General features: G+C 49.3%; 1 protein-coding gene across 1 annotated transcript in view; it reads right to left on the bottom strand.

Annotated features, from left to right (window-relative positions):
• LOC139232728 (retinal guanylyl cyclase 1-like) overlaps nt 1–21,886 on the bottom strand; it is a 77,286-nt gene that overhangs the window by 7,526 nt on the left and 47,874 nt on the right. Inside the window, 3 exon segments of the mRNA XM_070863235.1 lie at nt 17,877–17,971; nt 19,220–19,318; nt 21,202–21,376. Of these exon segments, the coding sequence (XP_070719336.1) occupies nt 17,877–17,971; nt 19,220–19,318; nt 21,202–21,376 (369 nt within the window).

Raw genomic sequence — 21,886 nt, 5'->3', positions numbered from 1 at the left:
CTGTAAACACCCTCGATCAGTAAACACCCTCGATCTGTAAACACCCTCGATATGTAAACACCCTAGATCAGTAAACACCCTCGATCTGTAAACACCCTCGATCAGTAAACACCCTCGATCTGTAAACACCCTCGATCTGTAAACACCCTCGATCTGTAAACACCCTCGATCTGTAAACACCCTCGATCGGTAAACACCCTCGATCTGTAAACACCCTCGATCTGTAAACACCCTCGATCGGTAAACACCCTCGATCTGTAAACACCCTCGATCTGTAAACACCCTCGATCAGTAAACACCCTCGATCAGTAAACACCCTCGATCTGTAAACACCCTCGATCGGTAAACACCCACGATCGGTAAACACCCTCGATCGGTAAACACCCTCGATCTGTAAACACCCTCGATCTGTAAACACCCTCGATCAGTAAACACCCTCGATCAGAAAACACCCTCGATCTGTAAACACCCTCGATCAGTAAACACCCTCGATCAGTAAACACCCTCGATCTGTAAACACCCTCGATCATAAACACCCTCGATCTGTAAACACCCTCGATCTGTAAACACCCTCGATCAGTAAGCACCCTCGATCTGTAAACACCCTCGATCAGTAAACACCCTCGATCAGTAAACACCCTCGATCTGTAAACACCCTCGATCAGTAAACACCGTCGATCAGTAAACACCCTCGATCAGTAAACACCCTCGATCAGTAAACACCCTCGATCAGTAAACACCCTCCATCAGTAAACACCGTCGATCAGTAAACACCCTCGATCAGTAAACACCCTCGATCAGTAAACACCCTCGATCAGTAAACACCCTCGATCTGTAAACACCCTCGATCAGTAAACACCCTCGATCAGTAAACACCCTCGATCTGTAAACACCCTCGATCAGTAAACACCCTCGATCTGTAAACACCCTCGGTCTGTAAACACCCTCGATCTGTAAACACCCTCGATCAGTAAACACCCTCGATCAGTAAACACCCTCGATCAGTAAACACCCTCGATCAGTAAACACCCTCGATCTGTAAACACCCTCGATCAGTAAACACCGTCGATCAGTAAACACCCTCGATCTGTAAACACCCTCGATCATAAACACCCTCGATCTGTAAACACCCTCGATCAGTAAACACCCTCGATCGGTAAACACCCTCGATCAGTAAACACCCTCGATCTGTAAGCACCCTCGATCTGTAAGCACCCTCGATCTGTAAACACCCTCGATCAGTAAACACCCTCGATCAGTAAACACCCTCGATCTGTAAACACCCTCGATCAGTAAACACCCTCGATCAGTAAACACCCTCGATCAGTAAACACCGTCGATCAGTAAACACCGTCGATCAGTAAACACCCTCGATCAGTAAACACCCTCGATCAGTAAACACCCTCGATAAGTAAACACCCTCGATCTGAAAACACCCTCGATCAGTAAACACCCTCGATCTGTAAACACCCTCGATCTGTAAACACCCTCGATCAGTAAACACCCTCGATGTGTAAACACCCTCGATCTGTAAACACCCTCGATCAGTAAACACCCTCGATCAGTAAACACCCTCGATCTGTAAACACCCTCGATCAGTAAACACCCTCGATGTGTAAACACCCTCGATCGGTAAACACCCTCGATCGGTAAACACCGTCGATCAGTAAACACCCTCGATCAGTAAACACCCTCGATCAGTAAACACCCTCGATCAGTAAACACCCTCGATCTGTAAACACCCTCGATCAGTAAACACCCTCGATCGGTAAACACCCTCGATCTGTAAACAACCTCGATCAGTAAACACCGTCGATCAGTAAACACCCTCGATCAGTAAACACCGTCGATCGGTAAAAACCCTCGATCGGTAAACACCCTCGATCGGTAAACACCCTCGATCAGTAAACACCCTCGATCAGTAAACACCCTCGATCTGTAAACACCCTCGATCAGTAAACACCGTCGATCAGTAAACACCCTCGATCAGTAAACACCGTCGATCAGTAAACACCCTCAATCAGTAAACACCCTCGATCGGTAAACACCCTCGATCAGTAAACACCCTCGATCTGTAAACACCCTCGATCTGTAAACACCCTCGATCTGTAAACACCCTCGATCTGTAAACACCCTCGATCAGTAAACACCGTCGATCGGTAAACACCCTCGATCGGTAAACACCCTCGATCAGTAAACACCCTCGATCAGTAAACACCCTCGATCAGTAAACACCCTCGATCGGTAAACACCGTCGATCAGTAAACACCCTCGATCAGTAAACACCCTCGATCAGTAAACACCCTCGATCTGTAAACACCCTCGATCTGTAAACACCCTCGATCTGTAAACACCCTCGATCTGTAAACACCCTCGATCTGTAAACACCGTCGATCAGTAAACACCCTCGATCAGTAAACACCCTCGATCTGTAAACACCCTCGATCAGTAAACACCCTCGATCTGTAAACACCCTCGATCAGTAAACACCCTCGATCAGTAAACACCCTCGATCAGTAAACACCCTCGATCAGTAAACACCCTCGATCGGTAAACACCGTCGATCAGTAAACACCCTCGATCAGTAAACACCCTCGATCAGTAAACACCCTCGATCAGTAAACACCCTCGATCTGTAAACACCCTCGATCGGTAAACATCCTCGATCGGTAAACACCGTCGATCAGTAAACACCCTCGATCAGTAAACACCCTCGATCTGTAAACACCCTCGATCGGTAAACACCCTCGATCAGTAAACACCCTCGATCTGTAAACACCCTCGATCAGTAAACACCCTCGATCTGTAAACACCCTCGATCTGTAAACACCCTCGATCAGTAAACACCCTCGATCAGTAAACACCCTCGATCTGTAAACACCCTCGATCTGTAAACACCCTCGATCAGTAAACACCCTCGATCAGTAAACACCCTCGATCAGTAAACACCCTCGATCAGTAAACACCCTCGATCTGTAAACACCCTCGATCAGTAAACACCCTCGATCAGTAAACACCCTCGATCAGTAAACACCCTCGATCAGTAAACACCCTCGATCGGTAAACACCCTCGATCGGTAAACACCCTCGATCGGTAAACACCGTCGATCGGTAAACACCCTCGATCGGTAAACACCCTCGATCAGTAAACACCCTCGATCAGTAAACACCCTCGATCTGTAAACACCCTCGATCGGTAAACATCCTCGATCGGTAAACACCGTCGATCAGTAAACACCCTCGATCAGTAAACACCCTCGATCTGTAAACACCCTCGATCTGTAAACACCCTCGATCAGTAAACACCCTCGATCTGTAAACACCCTCGATCAGTAAACACCCTCGATCTGTAAACACCCTCGATCTGTAAACACCCTCGATCTGTAAACACCCTCGATCTGTAAACACCCTCGATCTGTAAACACCCTCGATCAGTAAACACCCTAGATCTGTAAACACCCTCGATCTGTAAACACCCTCGATCAGTAAACACCCTCGATCTGTAAACACCCTCGATCAGTAAACACCCTCGATCAGTAAACACCCTCGATCTGTAAACACCCTCGATCTGTAAACACCCTCGATCTGTAAACACCCTCGATCGGTAAACACCCTCGATCGGTAAACACCCTCGATCGGTAAACACCCTCGATCAGTAAACACCCTCGATCTGTAAACACCCTCGATCTGTAAACACCCTCGATCGGTAAACACCCTCGATCGGTAAACACCCTCGATCGGTAAACACCCTCGATCTGTAAACACCCTCGATCGGTAAACACCCTCGATCGGTAAACACCCTCGATCTGTAAACACCCTCGATCTGTAAACACCCTCGATCTGTAAACACCCTCGATCTGTAAACACCCTCGATCTGTAAACACCCTCGATCTGTAAACACCCTCGATCTGTAAACACCCTCGATCAGTAAACACCCTCGATCAGTAAACACCCTCGATCTGTAAACACCCTCGATCTGTAAACACCCTCGATCGGTAAACAACCTCGATCGGTAAACACCCTCGATCTGTAAACACCCTCGATCTGTAAACACCCTCGATCAGTAAACACCCTCGATCAGTAAACACCCTCGATCATTAAACACCCTCGATCGGTAAACACCCTCGATCAGTAAACACCCTCGATCAGTAAACACCCTCGATCAGTAAACACACTCGATCAGTAAACACCCTCGATCAGTAAACACCCTCGATCTGTAAACACCCTCGATCTGTAAACACCCTCGATCGGTAAACACCCTCGATCGGTAAACACCCTCGATCGGTAAACACCCTCGATCTGTAAACACCCTCGATCTGTAAACACCCTCGATCGGTAAACACCCTCGATCTGTAAACACCCTCGATCTGTAAACACCCTCGATCAGTAAACACCCTCGATCTGTAAACACCCTCGATCGGTAAACACCCTCGATCTGTAAACACCCTCGATCTGTAAACACCCTCGATCGGTAAACACCCTCGATCAGTAAACACCCTCGATCAGTAAACACCCTCGATCTGTAAACACCCTCGATCAGTAAACACCCTCGATCGGTAAACACCCTCGATCGGTAAACACCCTCGATCAGTAAACACCCTCGATCTGTAAACACCCTCGATCGGTAAACACCCTCGATCGGTAAACACCCTCGATCTGTAAACACCCTCGATCTGTAAACACCCTCGATCAGTAAACACACTCGATCAGTAAACACCCTCGATCTGTAAACACCCTCGATCAGTAAACACCCTCGATCAGTAAACACCCTCGATCTGTAAACACCCTCGATCAGTAAACACCCTCGATCAGTAAACACCCTCGATCAGTAAACACCCTCGATCTGTAAACACCCTCGATCGGTAAACACCCTCGATCTGTAAACACCCTCGATCTGTAAACACCCTCGATCAGTAAACACCCTCGATCTGTAAACACCCTCGATCTGTAAACACCCTCGATCGGTAAACACCCTCGATAGGTAAACACCCTCGATCTGTAAACACCCTCGATCGGTAAACACCCTCGATCGGTAAACACCCTCGATCTGTAAACACCCTCGATCTGTAAACACCTTCGATCTGTAAACACCCTCGATCAGTAAACACCCTCGATCTGTAAACACCCTCGATCTGTAAACACCCTCGATCGGTAAACACCCTCGATTGGTAAACACCCTCGATCGGTAAACACCCTCGATCTGTAAACACCCTCGATCAGTAAACACCCTCGATCAGTAAACACCCTCGATCTGTAAACACCCTCGATCGGTAAACACCCTCGATCGGTAAACACCCTCGATCGGTAAACACCCTCGATCGGTAAACACCCTCGATCTGTAAAAACCCTCGATCAGTAAACACCCTCGATCTGTAAACACCCTCGATCTGTAAACACCCTCGATCGGTAAACACCCTCGATAAGTAAACACCCACGATCTGTAAACACCCTCGATCAGTAAAAACCCTCGATCTGTAAACACCCTCGATCTGTAAACACCCTCGATCTGTAAACACCCTCGATCTGTAAACACACTCGATCAGTAAACACCCTCGATCTGTAAACACCCTCGATCGGTAAACACCCTCGATCGGTAAACACCCTCGATCAGTAAACACCCTCGATCAGTAAACACCCTCGATCTGTAAACACCCTCGATCTGTAAACACCCTCGATCAGTAAACACCCTCGATCAGTAAACACCCTCGATCTGTAAACACCCTCGATCTGTAAACACCCTCGATCTGTAAACACCCTCGATCAGTAAACACCCTCGATCTGTAAACACCCTCGATCAGTAAACACCCTCGATTATAAACACCCTCGATCAGTAAACACCCTCGATCTGTAAACACCCTCGATCTGTAAACACCCTCGATCAGTAAACACCCTCGATCTGTAAACACCCTCGATCTGTAAACACCCTCGATCTGTAAACACCCTCGATCTGTAAACACCCTAGATCAGTAAACACCCTCGATCTGTAAACACCCTCGATCTGTAAACACCCTCGATCAGAAACACCCTCGATCTGTAAACACCCTCGATCGGTAAACACCCTCGATCGGTAAACACCCTCGATCAGTAAACTCCCTCGATCGGTAAACACCCTCGATCGGTAAACACCCTCGATCAGTAAACACCCTCGATCGGTAAACACCCTCGATCGGTAAACACCCTCGATCGGTAAACACCCTCGATGGGTAAACACCCTCGATCGGTAAACTCACTCGATCGGTAAACACCCTCGATCGGTAAACACCCTCGATCGGTAAACACCCTCGATAAGTAAACACCCTCGATCTGTAAACACCCTCGATCAGTAAACACCCTCGATCTGTAAACACCCTCGATCTGTAAACACCCTCGATCTGTAAACACCCTCGATCTGTAAACACCCTCGATCGGTAAACACCCTCGATCGGTAAACACCCTCGATCGGTAAACACCCTCGATAAGTAAACACCCTCGATCTGTAAGCACCCTCGATCAGTAAACACCCTCGATCAGTAAACACCCTCGATCTGTAAACACTCTCGATCTGTAAACACCCTCGATCTGTAAACACCCTCGATCAGTAAACACCCTCGATCTGTAAACACCCTCGATCAGTAAACACCCTCGATCTGTAAACACCCTCGATCAGTAAACACCCTCGATCAGTAAACACCCTCGATCTGTAAACACCCTCGATCTGTAAACACCCTCGATCTGTAAACACACTCGATCTGTAAACGCCCTCGATCAGTAAACACCCTCGATCTGTAAACACCCTCGATCAGTAAACACCCTCGATCAGTAAACACCCTCGATCAGTAAACACCCTCGATCTGTAAACACCCTCGATCAGTAAACACCCTCGATCAGTAAACACCCTCGATCTGTAAACACCCTCGATCAGTAAACACCCTCGATCAGTAAACACCCTCGATCTGTAAACACCCTCGATCAGTAAACACCCTCGATCAGTAAACACCCTCGATCTGTAAACACCCTCGATCAGTAAACACCCTCGATCAGTAAACACCCTCGATCAGTAAACACACTCGATCTGTAAACACCCTCGATCAGTGAACACCCTCGATCTGTGAACACCCTCGATCAGTAAACACCCTCGATCTGTAAACACCCTCGATCAGTAAACACCCTCGATCTGTAAACACCCTCGATCAGTAAATACCCTCGATCAGTAAACACCCTCGAGCAGTAAACACCCTCGATCTGTAAGCAACCTCGATCTGTAAACACCCTCGATCAGTAAACACCCTCGATCAGTAAACACCCTCGATCAGTAAACACCCTCGATCTGTAAACACCCTCGATCAGTAAACACCCTCGATCAGTAAACACCCTCGATCTGTAAACACCCTCGATCGGTAAACACCCTCGATCATAAACACCCTCGATCTGTAAACACCCTCGATCTGTAAACACCCTCGATCAGTAAACACCCTCGATCTGTAAACACCCTCGATCGGTAAACACCCTCGATCGGTAAACACCCTCGATCAGTAAACACCCTCGATCTGTAAACAACCTCGATCTGTAAACACCCTCGATCTGTAAACACCCTCGATCTGTAAACACCCTCGATCAGTAAACACCCTCGATCAGTAAACACCCTCAATCAGTAAACACCCTCGATCTGTAAACACCCTCGATCAGCAAGCACCCTCGATCAGCAAACACCCTCGATCTGTAAACACCCTCGATCAGCAAACACCGTCGATCTGTAAACACCCTCGATCAGTAAACACCCTCGATCTGTAAACACCCTCGATCGGTAAACACCCTCGATCGGTAAACACCCTCGATCGGTAAACACCCTCGATCTGTAAACACCCTCGATCTGTAAACACCCTCGATCAGTAAACACCCTCGATCAGTAAACACCCTCGATCAGTAAACACCCTCGATAAGTAAACACCCACGATCTGTAAACACCCTCGATCAGTAAAAACCCTCGATCTGTAAACACCCTCGATCTGTAAACACCCTCGATCTGTAAACACCCTCGATCAGTAAACACCCTCGATCTGTAAACACCCTCGATCGGTAAACACCCTCGATCGGTAAACACCCTCGATCGGTAAACACCCTCGATCTGTAAACACCCTCGATCTGTAAACACCCTCGATCAGTAAACACCCTCGATCAGTAAACACCCTCGATCAGTAAACACCCTCGATCAGTAAACACCCTCGATCTGTAAACACCCTCGATCTGTAAACACCCTCGATCAGTAAACACCCTCGATCTGTAAACACCCTCGATCAGTAAACACCCTCGATCAGTAAACACCCTCGATCATAAACACCCTCGATCAGTAAACACCCTCGATCTGTAAACACCCTCGATCTGTAAACACCCTCGATCAGTAAACACCCTCGATCTGTAAACACCCTCGATCTGTAAACACCCTCGATCTGTAAACACCCTCGATCTGTAAACACCCTAGATCAGTAAACACCCTCGATCTGTAAACACCCTCGATCTGTAAACACCCTCGATCAGTAAACACCCTCGATCAGTAAACACCCTCGATCTGTAAACACCCTCGATCGGTAAACACCCTCGATCGGTAAACTCCCTCGATCGGTAAACACCCTCGATCGGTAAACACCCTCGATCGGTAAACACCCTCGATCGGTAAACACCCTCGATCGGTAAACACCCTCGATCGGTAAACTCCCTCGATCGGTAAACACCCTCGATCGGTAAACACCCTCGATAAGTAAACACCCTCGATCTGTAAACACCCTCGATCTGTAAACACCCTCGATCTGTAAACACCCTCGATCTGTAAACACCCTCGATCGGTAAACACCCTCGATCGGTAAACACCCTCGATCGGTAAACACCCTCGATCAGTAAACACCCTCGATCTGTAAACACCCTCGATCTGTAAACACCCTCGATCTGTAAACACCCTCGATCAGTAAACACCCTCGATCATAAACACCCTCGATCAGTAAACACCCTCGATCAGTAAACACCCTCGATCAGTAAACACCCTCGATCTGTAAACACCCTCGATCAGTAAACACCCTCGATCTGTAAACACCCTCGATCTGTAAACACCCTCGATCTGTAAACACCCTCGATCAGTAAACACCCTCGATCTGTAAACACCCTCGATCAGTAAACACCCTCGATCAGTAAACACCCTCGATCTGTAAACACCCTCGATCAGTAAACACCCTCGATCAGTAAACACCATCGATCTGTAAACACCCTCGATCAGTAAACACCCTCGATCAGTAAACACCCTCGATCAGTAAACACACTCGATCTGTAAACACCCTCGATCAGTAACACCCTCGATCTGTAAACACCCTCGATCTGTAAACACCCTCGATCATAAACACCCTCGATCGGTAAACACCCTCGATCTGTAAACACCCTCGATCTGTAAACACCCTCGATCAGTAAACACCCTCGATCTGTAAACACCCTCGATCGGTAAACACCCTCGATCTGTAAACACCCTCGATCTGTAAACACCCTCGATCAGTAAACACCCTCGATCTGTAAACACCCTCGATCGGTAAACACCCTCGATCGGTAAACACCCTCGATCTGTAAACACCCTCGATCAGTAAACACCCTCGATCAGTAAACACCCTCGATCTGTAAACACCCTCGATCAGTAAACACCCTCGATCAGTAAACACCCTCGATCTGTAAACACCCTCGATCAGTAAACACCCTCGATCAGTAAACACCCTCGATCAGTAAACACCCTCGATCGGTAAACACCCTCGATCATAAACACCCTCGATCTGTAAACACCCTCGATCAGTAAACACCCTCGATCTGTAAACACCCTCGATCGGTAAACACCCTCGATCGGTAAACACCCTCGATCGGTAAACACCCTCGATCTGTAAACACCCTCGATCTGTAAACACCCTCGATCAGTAAACACCCTCGATCTGTAAACAACCTCGATCTGTAAACTCCCTCGATCTGTAAACACCCTCGATCAGTAAACACCCTCGATCAGTAAACACCCTCGATCTGTAATCACCCTCGATCAGTAAACACCCTCGATAAGTAAACACCCTCGATCTGTAAACACCCTCGATCAGTAAACACCCTCGATCTGTAAACACCCTCGATCAGTAAACACCCTCGATCAGTAAACACCCTCGATCAGTAAACACCCTCGATCAGTAAACACCCTCGATCAGTAAACACCCTCGATCTGTAAACACCCTCGATCAGTAAACACCCTCGATCTGTAAACACCCTCGATCGGTAAACACCCTCGATCGGTAAACACCCTCGATCAGTAAACACCCTCGATCAGTAAACACCCTCGATAAGTAAACACCCTCGATCTGTAAACACCCTCGATCAGTAAACACCCTCGATCTGTAAACACCCTCGATCTGTAAACACCCTCGATCGGTAAACACCCTCGATCGGTAAACACCCTCGATAAGTAAACACCCTCGATCTGTAAACACCCTCGATCAGTAAACACCCTCGATCAGTAAACACCCTCGATCTGTAAACACCCTCGATCAGTAAACACCCTCGATCATAAACACCCTCGATCAGTAAACACCCTCGATCAGTAAACACCCTCGATCAGTAAACACCCTCGATCAGTAAACACCCTCGATCTGTAAACACCCTCGATCGGTAAACACCCTCGATCGGTAAACACCCTCGATCAGTAAACACCATCGATAAGTAAACACCCTCGATCTGTAAACACCCTCGATCAGTAAACACCCTCGATCTGTAAACACCCTCGATCTGTAAACACCCTCGATCTGTAAACACCCTCGATCAGTAAACACCCTCGATCATAAACACCCTCGATCAGTAAACACCCTCGATCAGTAAACACCCTCGATCAGTAAACACCCTCGATCTGTAAACACCCTCGATCAGTAAACACCCTCGATCATCAACACCCTCGATCAGTAAACACCCTCGATCAGTAAACACCCTCGAACAGTAAACACCCTCGATCAGTAAACACCCTCGATCTGTAAACACCCTCGATCTGTAAACACCCTCGATCAGTAAACACCCTCGATCTGTAAACACCCTCGATCAGTAAACACCCTCGATCGGTAAACACCCTCGATCAGTAAACACCCTCGATCAGTAAACACCCTCGATCTGTAAACACCCTCGATCAGTAAACACCCTCGATCAGTAAACACCCTCGATCTGTAAACACCCTCGATCAGTAAACACCCTCGATCTGTAAACACCCTCGATCAGTAAACACCCTCGATCTGTAAACACCCTCGATCAGTAAACACCCTCGATCTGTAAACACCCTCGATCAGTAAACACCCTCGATCTGTAAACTCCCTCGATCAGTAAACACCCTCGATCTGTAAACACTCTCGATCAGTAAACACCCTCGATCAGTAAACACCCTCGATCTGTAAACACCCTCGATCTGTAAACACCCTCGATCTGTAAACACCCTCGATCAGTAAACACCCTCGATCTGTAAACACCCTCGATCAGTAAACACCCTCGATCTGTAAACACCCTCGATCAGTAAACACCCTCGATCTGTAAACACTCTCGATCTGTAAACACCCTCGATCTGTAAACACCCTCGATCAGTAAACTCATTCGATCAGTAAACACCCTCGATCAGTAAACACCCTCGATCTGTAATCACCCTCGATCAGTAAACACCCTCGATCAGTAAACACCCTCGATCAGTAAACACCCTCGATCAGTAAACACCCTCGATCTGTAAACACCCTCGATCAGTAAACACCCTCGATCTGTAAACACCCTCGATCAGTAAACACCCTCGATCAGTAAACACCCTCGATCAGTAAACACCCTCGATCTGTAAACACCCTCGATCTGTAAACACCCTCGATCTGTAAACACCCTCTTTCAGTAAACACCCTCGATCAGTAAACACCCTCATCTGTAAACACCCTCGATCTGTAAACACCCTCGATCTGTAAACACCCTCGATCTGTAAACACCCTCGATCAGTAAACACCCTCGATCTGTAAACACCCTCGATCAGTAAACACCCTCGATCTGTAAACACCCTCGATCTGTAAACACCCTCGATCTGTAAACACCCTCGATCAGTAAACACCCTCGATCTGTAAACACCCTCGATCTGTAAACAGCCTCGATCAGTAAACACCCTCGATCTGTAAACACCCTCGATCTGTAAACACACTCGATCTGTAAACACTCTCGATCTGTAAACACCCTCGATCTGTAAACACCCTCGATCTGTAAACACCCTCGATCAGTAAACACCCTCGATCTGTAAACACCCTCGATCAGTAAACACCCTCGATCTGTAAACACCCTCGATCTGTAAACACCCTCGATCAGTAAACACCCTCGATCATAAACACCCTCGATCAGTAAACACCCTCGATCAGTAAACACACTCGATCAGTAAACACCCTCGATCAGTAAACACCCTCGATCTGTAAACACCCTCGATCTGTAAACACACTCGATCAGTAAACACCCTCGATCTGTAAACACCCTCGATCTGTAAACACCCTCGATCTGTAAACACCCTCGATCAGTAAACACCCTCGATCTGTAAACACCCTCGATCTGTAAACACCCTCGATCTGTAAACACCCTCGATCGGTAAACACCCTCGATCGGTAAACACCCTCGATCGGTAAACACCCTCGATCAGTAAACACCCTCGATCTGTAAACACCCTCGATCAGTAAACACCCTCGATCAGTAAACACCCTCGATCTGTAAACACCCTCGATCAGTAAACACCCTCGATCAGTAAACACCCTCGATCTGTAAACACCCTCGATCAGTAAACACCCTCGATCTGTAAACACCCTCGATCAGTAAACACCCTCGATCTGTAAACACCCTCGATCAGTAAACACCCTCGATCAGTAAACACCCTCGATCTGTAAACACCCTCGATCAGTAAACACCCTCGATCTGTAAACACCCTCGATCAGTAAACACCCTCGATCTGTAAACACCCTCGATCAGTAAACACCCTCGATCTGTAAACTCCCTCGATCAGTAAACACCCTCGATCTGTAAACACCCTCGATCTGTAAACACCCTCGATCTGTAAACACCCTCGATCTGTAAACACCCTCGATCAGTAAACACCCTCGATCTGTAAACACCCTCGATCTGTAAACACCCTCGATCTGTAAACACCCTCGATCTGTAAACACCCTCGATCTGTAAACACCCTCGATCTGTAAACACCCTCAATCAGTAAACACCCTCGATCTGTAAACACCCTCGATCTGTAAACACCCTCGATCAGTAAACACCCTCGATCTGTAAACACCCTCGATCAGTAAACACCCTCGATCAGTAAACACCCTCGATCTGTAAACACCCTCGATCATAAACACCCTCGATCTGTAAACACCCTCGATCATAAACACCCTCGATCATAAACACCCTCGATCATAAACACCCTCGATCAGTAAACACCCTCGATCTGTAAACACTCTCGATCAGTAAACACCCTCGATCAGTAAACACCCTCGATCTGTAAACACCCTCGATCTGTAAACACCCTCGATCTGTAAACACCCTCGATCAGTAAACACCCTCGATCAGTAAACACCCTCGATCTGTAAACACCCTCAATCAGTAAACACCCTCGATCTGTAAACACCCTCGATCTGTAAACACCCTCGATCTGTAAACACCCTCGATCAGTAAACACATTCGATCAGTAAACACCCTCGATCAGTAAACACCCTCGATCTGTAAACACCCTCGATCAGTAAACACCCTCGATCAGTAAACACCCTCGATCAGTAAACACCCTCGATCAGTAAACACCCTCGATCTGTAAACACCCTCGATCAGTAAACACCCTCGATCTGTAAACACCCTCGATCTGTAAACACCCTCGATCTGTAAACACCCTCTTTCAGTAAACACCCTCGATCAGTAAACACCCTCATCTGTAAACACCCTCGATCTGTAAACACCCTCGATCTGTAAACACCCTCGATCAGTAAACACCCTCGATCTGTAAACACCCTCGATCAGTAAACACCCTCGATCTGTAAACACCCTCGATCTGTAAACACCCTCGATCTGTAAACACCCTCGATCAGTAAATACCCTCGATCTGTAAACACCCTCGATCTGTAAACACCCTCGATCTGTAAACAGCCTCGATCAGTAAACACCCTCGATCTGTAAACACCCTCGATCAGTAAACACCCTCGATCTGTAAACACCCTCGATCGGTAAACACCCTCGATCGGTAAACACCCTCGATCGGTAAACACCCTCGATCAGTAAACACCCTCGATCAGTAAACACCCTCGATCTGTAAACACCCTCGATCAGTAAACACCCTCGATCAGTAAACACCCTCGATCAGTAAACACCCTCGATCTGTAAACACCCTCGATCAGTAAACACCCTCGATCTGTAAACACCCTCGATCTGTAAACACCCTCGATCAGTAAACACCCTCGATCTGTAAACACCCTCGATCAGTAAACACCCTCGATCTGTAAACTCCCTCGATCAGTAAACACCCTCGATCTGTAAACACTCTCGATCAGTAAACACCCTCGATCAGTAAACACCCTCGATCTGTAAACACCCTCGATCAGTAAACACCCTCGATCTGTAAACACCCTCGATCTGTAAACACCCTCGATCTGTAAACACCCTCAATCTGTAAACACCCTCGATCTGTAAACACCCTCGATCTGTAAACACCCTCGATCAGTAAACACATTCGATCAGTAAACACCCTCGATCAGTAAACACCCTCGATCTGTAAACACCCTCGATCAGTAAACACCCTCGATCAGTAAACACCCTCGATCAGTAAACACCCTCGATCAGTAAACACCCTCGATCTGTAAACACCCTCGATCTGTAAACACCCTCGATCAGTAAACACCCTCGATCTGTAAACACCCTCGATCTGTAAACACCCTCGATCAGTAAACACCCTCGATCAGTAAACACCCTCATCTGTAAACACCCTCGATCTGTAAACACCCTCGATCTGTAAACACCCTCGATCAGTAAACACCCTCGATCTGTAAACACCCTCGATCAGTAAACACCCTCGATCTGTAAACACCCTCGATCTGTAAACACCCTCGATCTGTAAACACCCTCGATCAGTAAACACCCTCGATCTGTAAACACCCTCGATCTGTAAACACCCTCGATCTGTAAACAGCCTCGATCAGTAAACACCCTCGATCTGTAAACACACTCGATCTGTAAACACCCTCGATCTGTAAACACCCTCGATCTGTAAACACCCTCGATCTGTAAACACCCTCGATCTGTAAACACCCTCGATCAGTAAACACCCTCGATCAGTAAACACCCTCGATCTGTAAACACCCTCGATCAGTAAACACCCTCAATCAGTAAACACCCTCGATCAGTAAACACCCTCGATCAGTAAACACCCTCGATCAGTAAACACCCTCGATCAGTAAACACCCTCGATCAGTAAACACCCTCGATCAGTAAACACCCTCGATCTGTAAACACCCTCGATCTGTAAACACCCTCGATCAGTAAACACCCTCGATCTGTAAACACCCTCGATCAGTAAACACCCTCGATCAGTAAACACCCTCGATCTGTAAACACCCTCGATCTGTAAACACCCTCGATCAGTAAACACCCTCGATCTGTAAACACCCTCGATCTGTAAACACCCTCGATCAGTAAACACCCTCGATCTGTAAACACCCTCGATCAGTAAACACCCTCGATCTGTAAACACCCTCGATCAGTAAACACCCTCGATCTGTAAACACCCTCGATCAGTAAACACCCTCGATCAGTAAACACCCTCGATCAGTAAACACCCTCGATCTGTAAACACCCTCGATCTGTAAACACCCTCGATCAGTAAACACCCTCGATCTGTAAACACCCTCGATCAGTAAACACCCTCGATCTGTAAACACCCTCGATCAGTAAACACCCTCGATCTGTAAACACCCTCGATCTGTAAACACCCTCGATCAGTAAACACCCTCGATCTGTAAACACCCTCGATCAGTAAACACCCTCGATCTGTAAACACCCTCGATCAGTAAACACCCTCGATCAGTAAACACCCTCGATCTGTAAACACCCTCGATCAGTAAACACCCTCGATCAGTAAACACCCTCGATCTGTAAACACCCTCGATCTGTAAACACCCTCGATCATAAACACCCTCGATCTGTAAACACCCTCGATCATAAACACCCTCGATCATAAACACCCTCGATCATAAACACCCACGATCAGTAAACACCCTCGATCAGTAAACACCCTCGATCATAAACACCCTCGATCATAAACACCCTCGATCAGTAAACACCCTCGATCTGTAAACACCCTCGATCAGTAAACACCCTCGATCAGTAAACACCCTCGATCAGTAAACACCCTCGATCTGTAAACACCCTCGATCAGTAAACACCCTCGATCAGTAAACACCCTCGATCTGTAAACACCCTCGATCGGTAAACACCCTCGATCGGTAAACACCCTCGATCTGTAAACACCCTCGATCAGTAAACACCCTCGATCTGTAAACACCCTCGATCTGTAAACACCCTCGATCTGTAAACACCCTCGATCAGTAAACACCCTCGATCTGTAAACACCCTCGATCTGTAAACACCCTCGATCTGTAAACACCCTCGATCAGTAAACACCCTCGATCTGTAAACACCCTCGATCATAAACACCCTCGATCAGTAAACACCCTCGATCTGTAAACACCCTCGATCTGTAAACACCCTCGATCAGTAAACACCCTCGATCAGTAAACACCCTCGATCTGTAAACACCCTCGATCTGTAAACACCCTCGATCAGTAAACACCCTCGATCTGTAAACACCCTCGATCTGTAAACCCCCTCGATCAGTAAACACCCTCGATCAGTAAACACCCTCGATCTGTAAACACCCTCGATCTGTAAACACCCTCGATCTGTAAACACCCTCGATCAGTAAACACCCTCGATCAGTAAACACCCTCGATCTGTAAACATCCTCGATCAGTAAACACCCTCGATCAGTAAACACCCTCGATCTGTAAACACCCTCGATCAGTAAACACCCTCGATCTGTAAACACCCTCGATCTGTAAACACCCTCGATCTGTAAACACCCTCGATCAGTAAACACCCTCGATCAGTAAACACCCTCGATCTGTAAACACCCTCGATCTGTAAACACCCTCGATCAGTAAACACCCTCGATCAGTAAACACCCTCGATCTGTAAACACCCTCGATCTGTAAACACCCTCGATCAGTAAACACCCTCGATCAGTAAACACCCTCGATCAGTAAACACCCTCGATCTGTAAACACCCTCGATCAGTAAACACCCTCGATCTGTAAACACCCTCGATCAGTAAACACCCTCGATCAGTAAACACCCTCGATCTGTAAACACCCTCGATCATAAACACCCTCGATCTGTAAACACCCTCGATCAGTAAACACCCTCGATCTGTAAACACCCTCGATCTGTAAACACCCTCGATCAGTAAACACCCTCGATCATAAACACCCTCCATCTGTAAACACCCTCGATCAGTAAACACCCTCGATCATAAACACCCTCGATCTGTAAACACCCTCGATCAGTAAACACCCTCGATCAGTAAACACCCTCGATCTGTAAACACCCTCGATCTGTAAACACCCTCGATCAGTAAACACCCTCGATCATAAACTCCCTCGATCTGTAAACACCCTCGATCACTAAACACCCTCGATCAGTAAACACCCTCGATCAGTAAACACCCTCCATCTGTAAACACCCTCGATCAGTAAACACCCTCGATCAGTAAACACCCTCGATCTGTAAACACCCTCGATCACTGATTATATAATTTCCTTCACCTTCAATTCCGTTTTGCCTCTCAGGTCGATTTTGTAGCCTTGGTTAAGATGCACCAAGATGTTCACTGTATTTTCACTCAAGTGAATTCTGTAGGCTGCAAACATGGACATTATCGATTATTCATAGGATAGCAGATATCCGGGAGTGAGTTACAGGCTGGAATCAAATCGAGGGATGCAGCGGGTGAATTATATATAGAATGGGAGCGCCGCACTGTCGGAGGGGCAGTACTGAGGGAGTGCCGCACTGTCGGAGGGGCAGTACTGAGGGAGCGCCGCACTGTCGGAGGGTCAGTACTGAGGGAGCACCGCACTGTCGGAGGGGCAGTACTGAGGGAGTGCCGCACTGTCGGAGGGACAGTACTGAGGGAGCGCCGCACTGTCGGAGGGTCAGTACTGAGGGAGCGCCGCACTGTCGGAGGGGCAGTACTGAGGGAGCGCCGTACTGTCGGAGGGGCAGTACTGAGGGAGCGCCGCACTGTCGGAGGGGCAGTACTGAGGGAGCGCCGCACTGTCGGAGGGTCAGTACTGAGGGAGCGCCGCACTGTCGGAGGGGCAGTACTGAGGGAGCGCCGCACTGTCGGAGGGTCAGTACTGAGGGAGCGCCGCACTGACGGAGGGACAGTACTGAGGGAGCGCCGCACTGTCGGAGGGACAGTGCTGAGGGAGCGCCGCACTGTCGGAGGGTCAGTACTGAGGGAGCGCCGCACTGTCGGAGGGGCAGTACTGAGGGAGCGCCGCACTGTCGGAGCGGCAGTACTGAGGGAGCGCTGTAGTGTCGGAGGGGCAGTACTGAGGGAGTGCCGCATTGTTGGAGGTGCCCTCTTTCGGATGAGACGTTAAACCCGTCTGCAATCTCAGAAGGACATAAAAGGTCCCAACACAAAGAAGAACAGGGGAGTTCTTCCTGGCAACCTGAACAATATTTATCCCTCAATCAACAGCACAGCAAAACTGATTCTCTGGCCGTGATCACATTGCTGTTTGTGGGAGCTTGCTGTGCACAAATTGGTGGCTGCATTTCCCACATTACAACGTGACCGCACTTCAAAAAAGTACTTCACTGGCTGTAAAGCGCTTTGGGACGTCCGGTGGTCGTGAATGATGATATATAATGAAGCAATTAATGAATTCTCTTTCTCCGTGCTGTCTGCCTGGACGGAAGGGGGAGGGGTGAGATTTGGCGCGTCCCATCGGGTAAACAGGAACTTGGCTGACGTGAATCCCTCAGTCGTTTGGGTGAGTGTCGATGGTTATGGGATGAGTCACGTGTCCAAAACAATTGCTATTGTCCCCGGCCTGCCCGCTGATGGAAGCCTCTCCCTAGTGCGGTGCCTACTCACGCAAGCCAGTGGACTCTATGCGTGACGCAGTGTTGACGGTGTCTCCAAAGAGGCAATATCTGGGCATGGTCAGTCCCACCACACCTGCCACACACGGACCTTAAACACAGGAAGCAGCATTTACACCTCAGTTAGTTGTCACACATTCCCCTCTGTTTTAAGCCTTGGCCCATACCCCCATACCCATTTCTACGCTCAATGATCAGAAGGCAACGATCACACCCCCCGCCGTATATTGAGGTTGGGGTGAGGGGCTAATCCAAGTAGTGAACTACAACTCCCAGAATGCAACACTGTGACTGGGCATTGTGGGAGTGGTGAACTACAACTCCCAGAGTGCAACAGTGTGAATCTGGGCATTTGTGGGAAGTGATGGACTACAACTCTCAGCATGCACCAGTGTGACTCTGGGAATTGTGGGAATTGGTGGACTACAACTCCCAGAGCGCACCAGTGACTGGGCATTGTGGGAAGTGGTGGACTACAACTCCCAGAGTGCCCCAGTGTGTGAGCTGGGATTACAGACGGAGAGTATTAGCGTTACTCTGGGACTGGCCAGTCTGCCCAGCCACCAGCCTCGTGCCATCTCCCAGCAATGATTGTGCCGCCGCTGACCAGCGATGTCTGCACAGGCCGGGAATGGGACCTGGGCGGTCTGGCTGACCATTGCCACTGTTCAATCACAAAACCAGGAGTTTAACGTAGGGGCTGCACTGAGGGAGTGCCGCACTGTCGGAGGGGCAGTACTGAGGGAGTGCCGCACTGTCGGAGGGGCTGCACTGAGGGAGTGCCGCACTGTCGGAGGGGCAGTACTGAGGGAGCGCCGCACTGTCGGAGGGACAGTACTGAGGGAGTGCCGCACTGTCAGAGGGGCTGCACTGAGGGAGTGCCGCACTGTCGGAGGGGCAGTACTGAGGGAGCGCCGCACTGTCGGAGGGGCAGTACTGAGGGAGTGCCGCACTGTCGGAGGGGCAGTACTGAGGGAGTGCCGCACTGTCAGAGGGGCTGCACTGAGGGAGTGCCGCACTGTCGGAGGGGCAGTACTGAGGGAGTGCCGCACTGTCAGAGGGGCTGCACTGAGGGAGTGCCGCACTGTCGGAGGGGCAGTACTGAGGGAGTGCCGCACTGTCAGAGGGGCTGCACTGAGGGAGTGCCGCACTGTCGGAGGGGCAGTACTGAGGGAGTGCCGCACTGTCAGAGGGGCTGCACTGAGGGAGTGCCGCACTGTCGGAGGGGCAGTACTGAGGGAGTGCCGCACTGTCGGAGGGGCAATACTGAGGGAGCGCCGCACTGTCGGAGGGGCAGTACTGAGGGAGCACCACACTGTCGGAGGGGCAGTACTGAGGGAGTGCCGCACTGTTGGAGGGGCAGTACTGAGGGAGCACCACACTGTCAGAGGGGCTGCACTGAGGGAGTGCCGCACTGTTGGAGGGGCAGTACTGAGGGAGCCCCGCACTGTCGGAGGGGCAGTACTGAGGGAGCGCCGCACTGTCGGAGGGGCGGTAGTGAGGGAGCGCCGCACTGTCGGAGGGGCGGTACCGAGGGAACGCTATACTGAGGGAGCACCGCACTGAGGGAGCGCCGGCTTCCGGAGGAGACATTAAACCGAGGCCCCGTCTGTTGTCTCTCAGGTGGACGCAAAAGGTCCCATGACATTTGGAAGAAGAGCAGGGGGAGTTCTCCCCGGTGTCCTGGGGCCAATATTTATCTCTAAATCAACAGAAATAAAAACAGATGATCTGGTCATTATCACCGTGCTGTGCGTGGGAGCTTGCTGTGCGCTAATTTAGCAACCGCGCTTCCCGCATTCCAACAGTGACCGCTCTCCAAAAAGTTCCTCATTGGCGGCGGAGTGCTTCGGGACGTCCCGCGGTGGGGAAAGGCGCTATAGAAATGCAAATCTTTGTGTTTCACCATCCCGCCTCGCGTCCAGAGTCTCGGCGGGGGTAAGAGCCGAGTTGCGGGGGAGCGGTGCCGGGTACCTGAGTGCAGCCCGATCCGGATGCGCACCGGGACGTCGGGCATGTGCCTCATCTTGAAGGTGCCGATGCTGCTGAGGATGTCCAGGGACATGTTGGCGATCTCGGCCGCGTGGCGGCTCCCATTGCGGGTCGGGAGTCCTGAGGCCACCATGTAGGCATCGCCAATCGTCTCCACCTGCAATCGCACAGCGATACTGTTATATACCTGTATTTACTCTGTACAGCCACCAGAGGGCTCATTCCCCGGAGTCCCAGGGCCTCCCATAATCCCTTGGGAGCACAGGTATTTAAGGAGGCTTCACACACTCTGGAGACCTGCAATAAAAGACTACGGTCACACTTTACTTTTGAGCTCACAGTGTTCAGTCTGACTCTTTCTCCACACACGACAGATACCGCACAGGAGGAAGACATTCCGCCCGACCTGGCTCCTCGGTAGAGCTGTCCAATCAGCCCCATCCCCCCCTACTCTCTCCCCGTAACTCTGAAAATCTTTCCCCTTCAAGTCTCTACCCAATTCCCTTTCGAAAAAGTTTGTTTTCATCCTGCTCCCAGCGCCCATTTCATGCAACAGGCTCCCGATCACAACAACTCGCTGCGTAAAAATATGTTTGCTCAAGGTCCAGGTCGGTGATTGGAGCGCGGGCAGGTACAGCAGGAGCGGCGAGGTCGGGGCGAAGGAGGG

The sequence above is a fragment of the Pristiophorus japonicus genome, chromosome 20, assembly GCF_044704955.1.
Source record: "Pristiophorus japonicus isolate sPriJap1 chromosome 20, sPriJap1.hap1, whole genome shotgun sequence".
NCBI lineage: Eukaryota > Metazoa > Chordata > Chondrichthyes > Pristiophoridae > Pristiophorus > Pristiophorus japonicus.
Note: the sequence above shows the minus strand (reverse complement) of the source record. Positions and strands in the feature narration are given on the sequence as shown.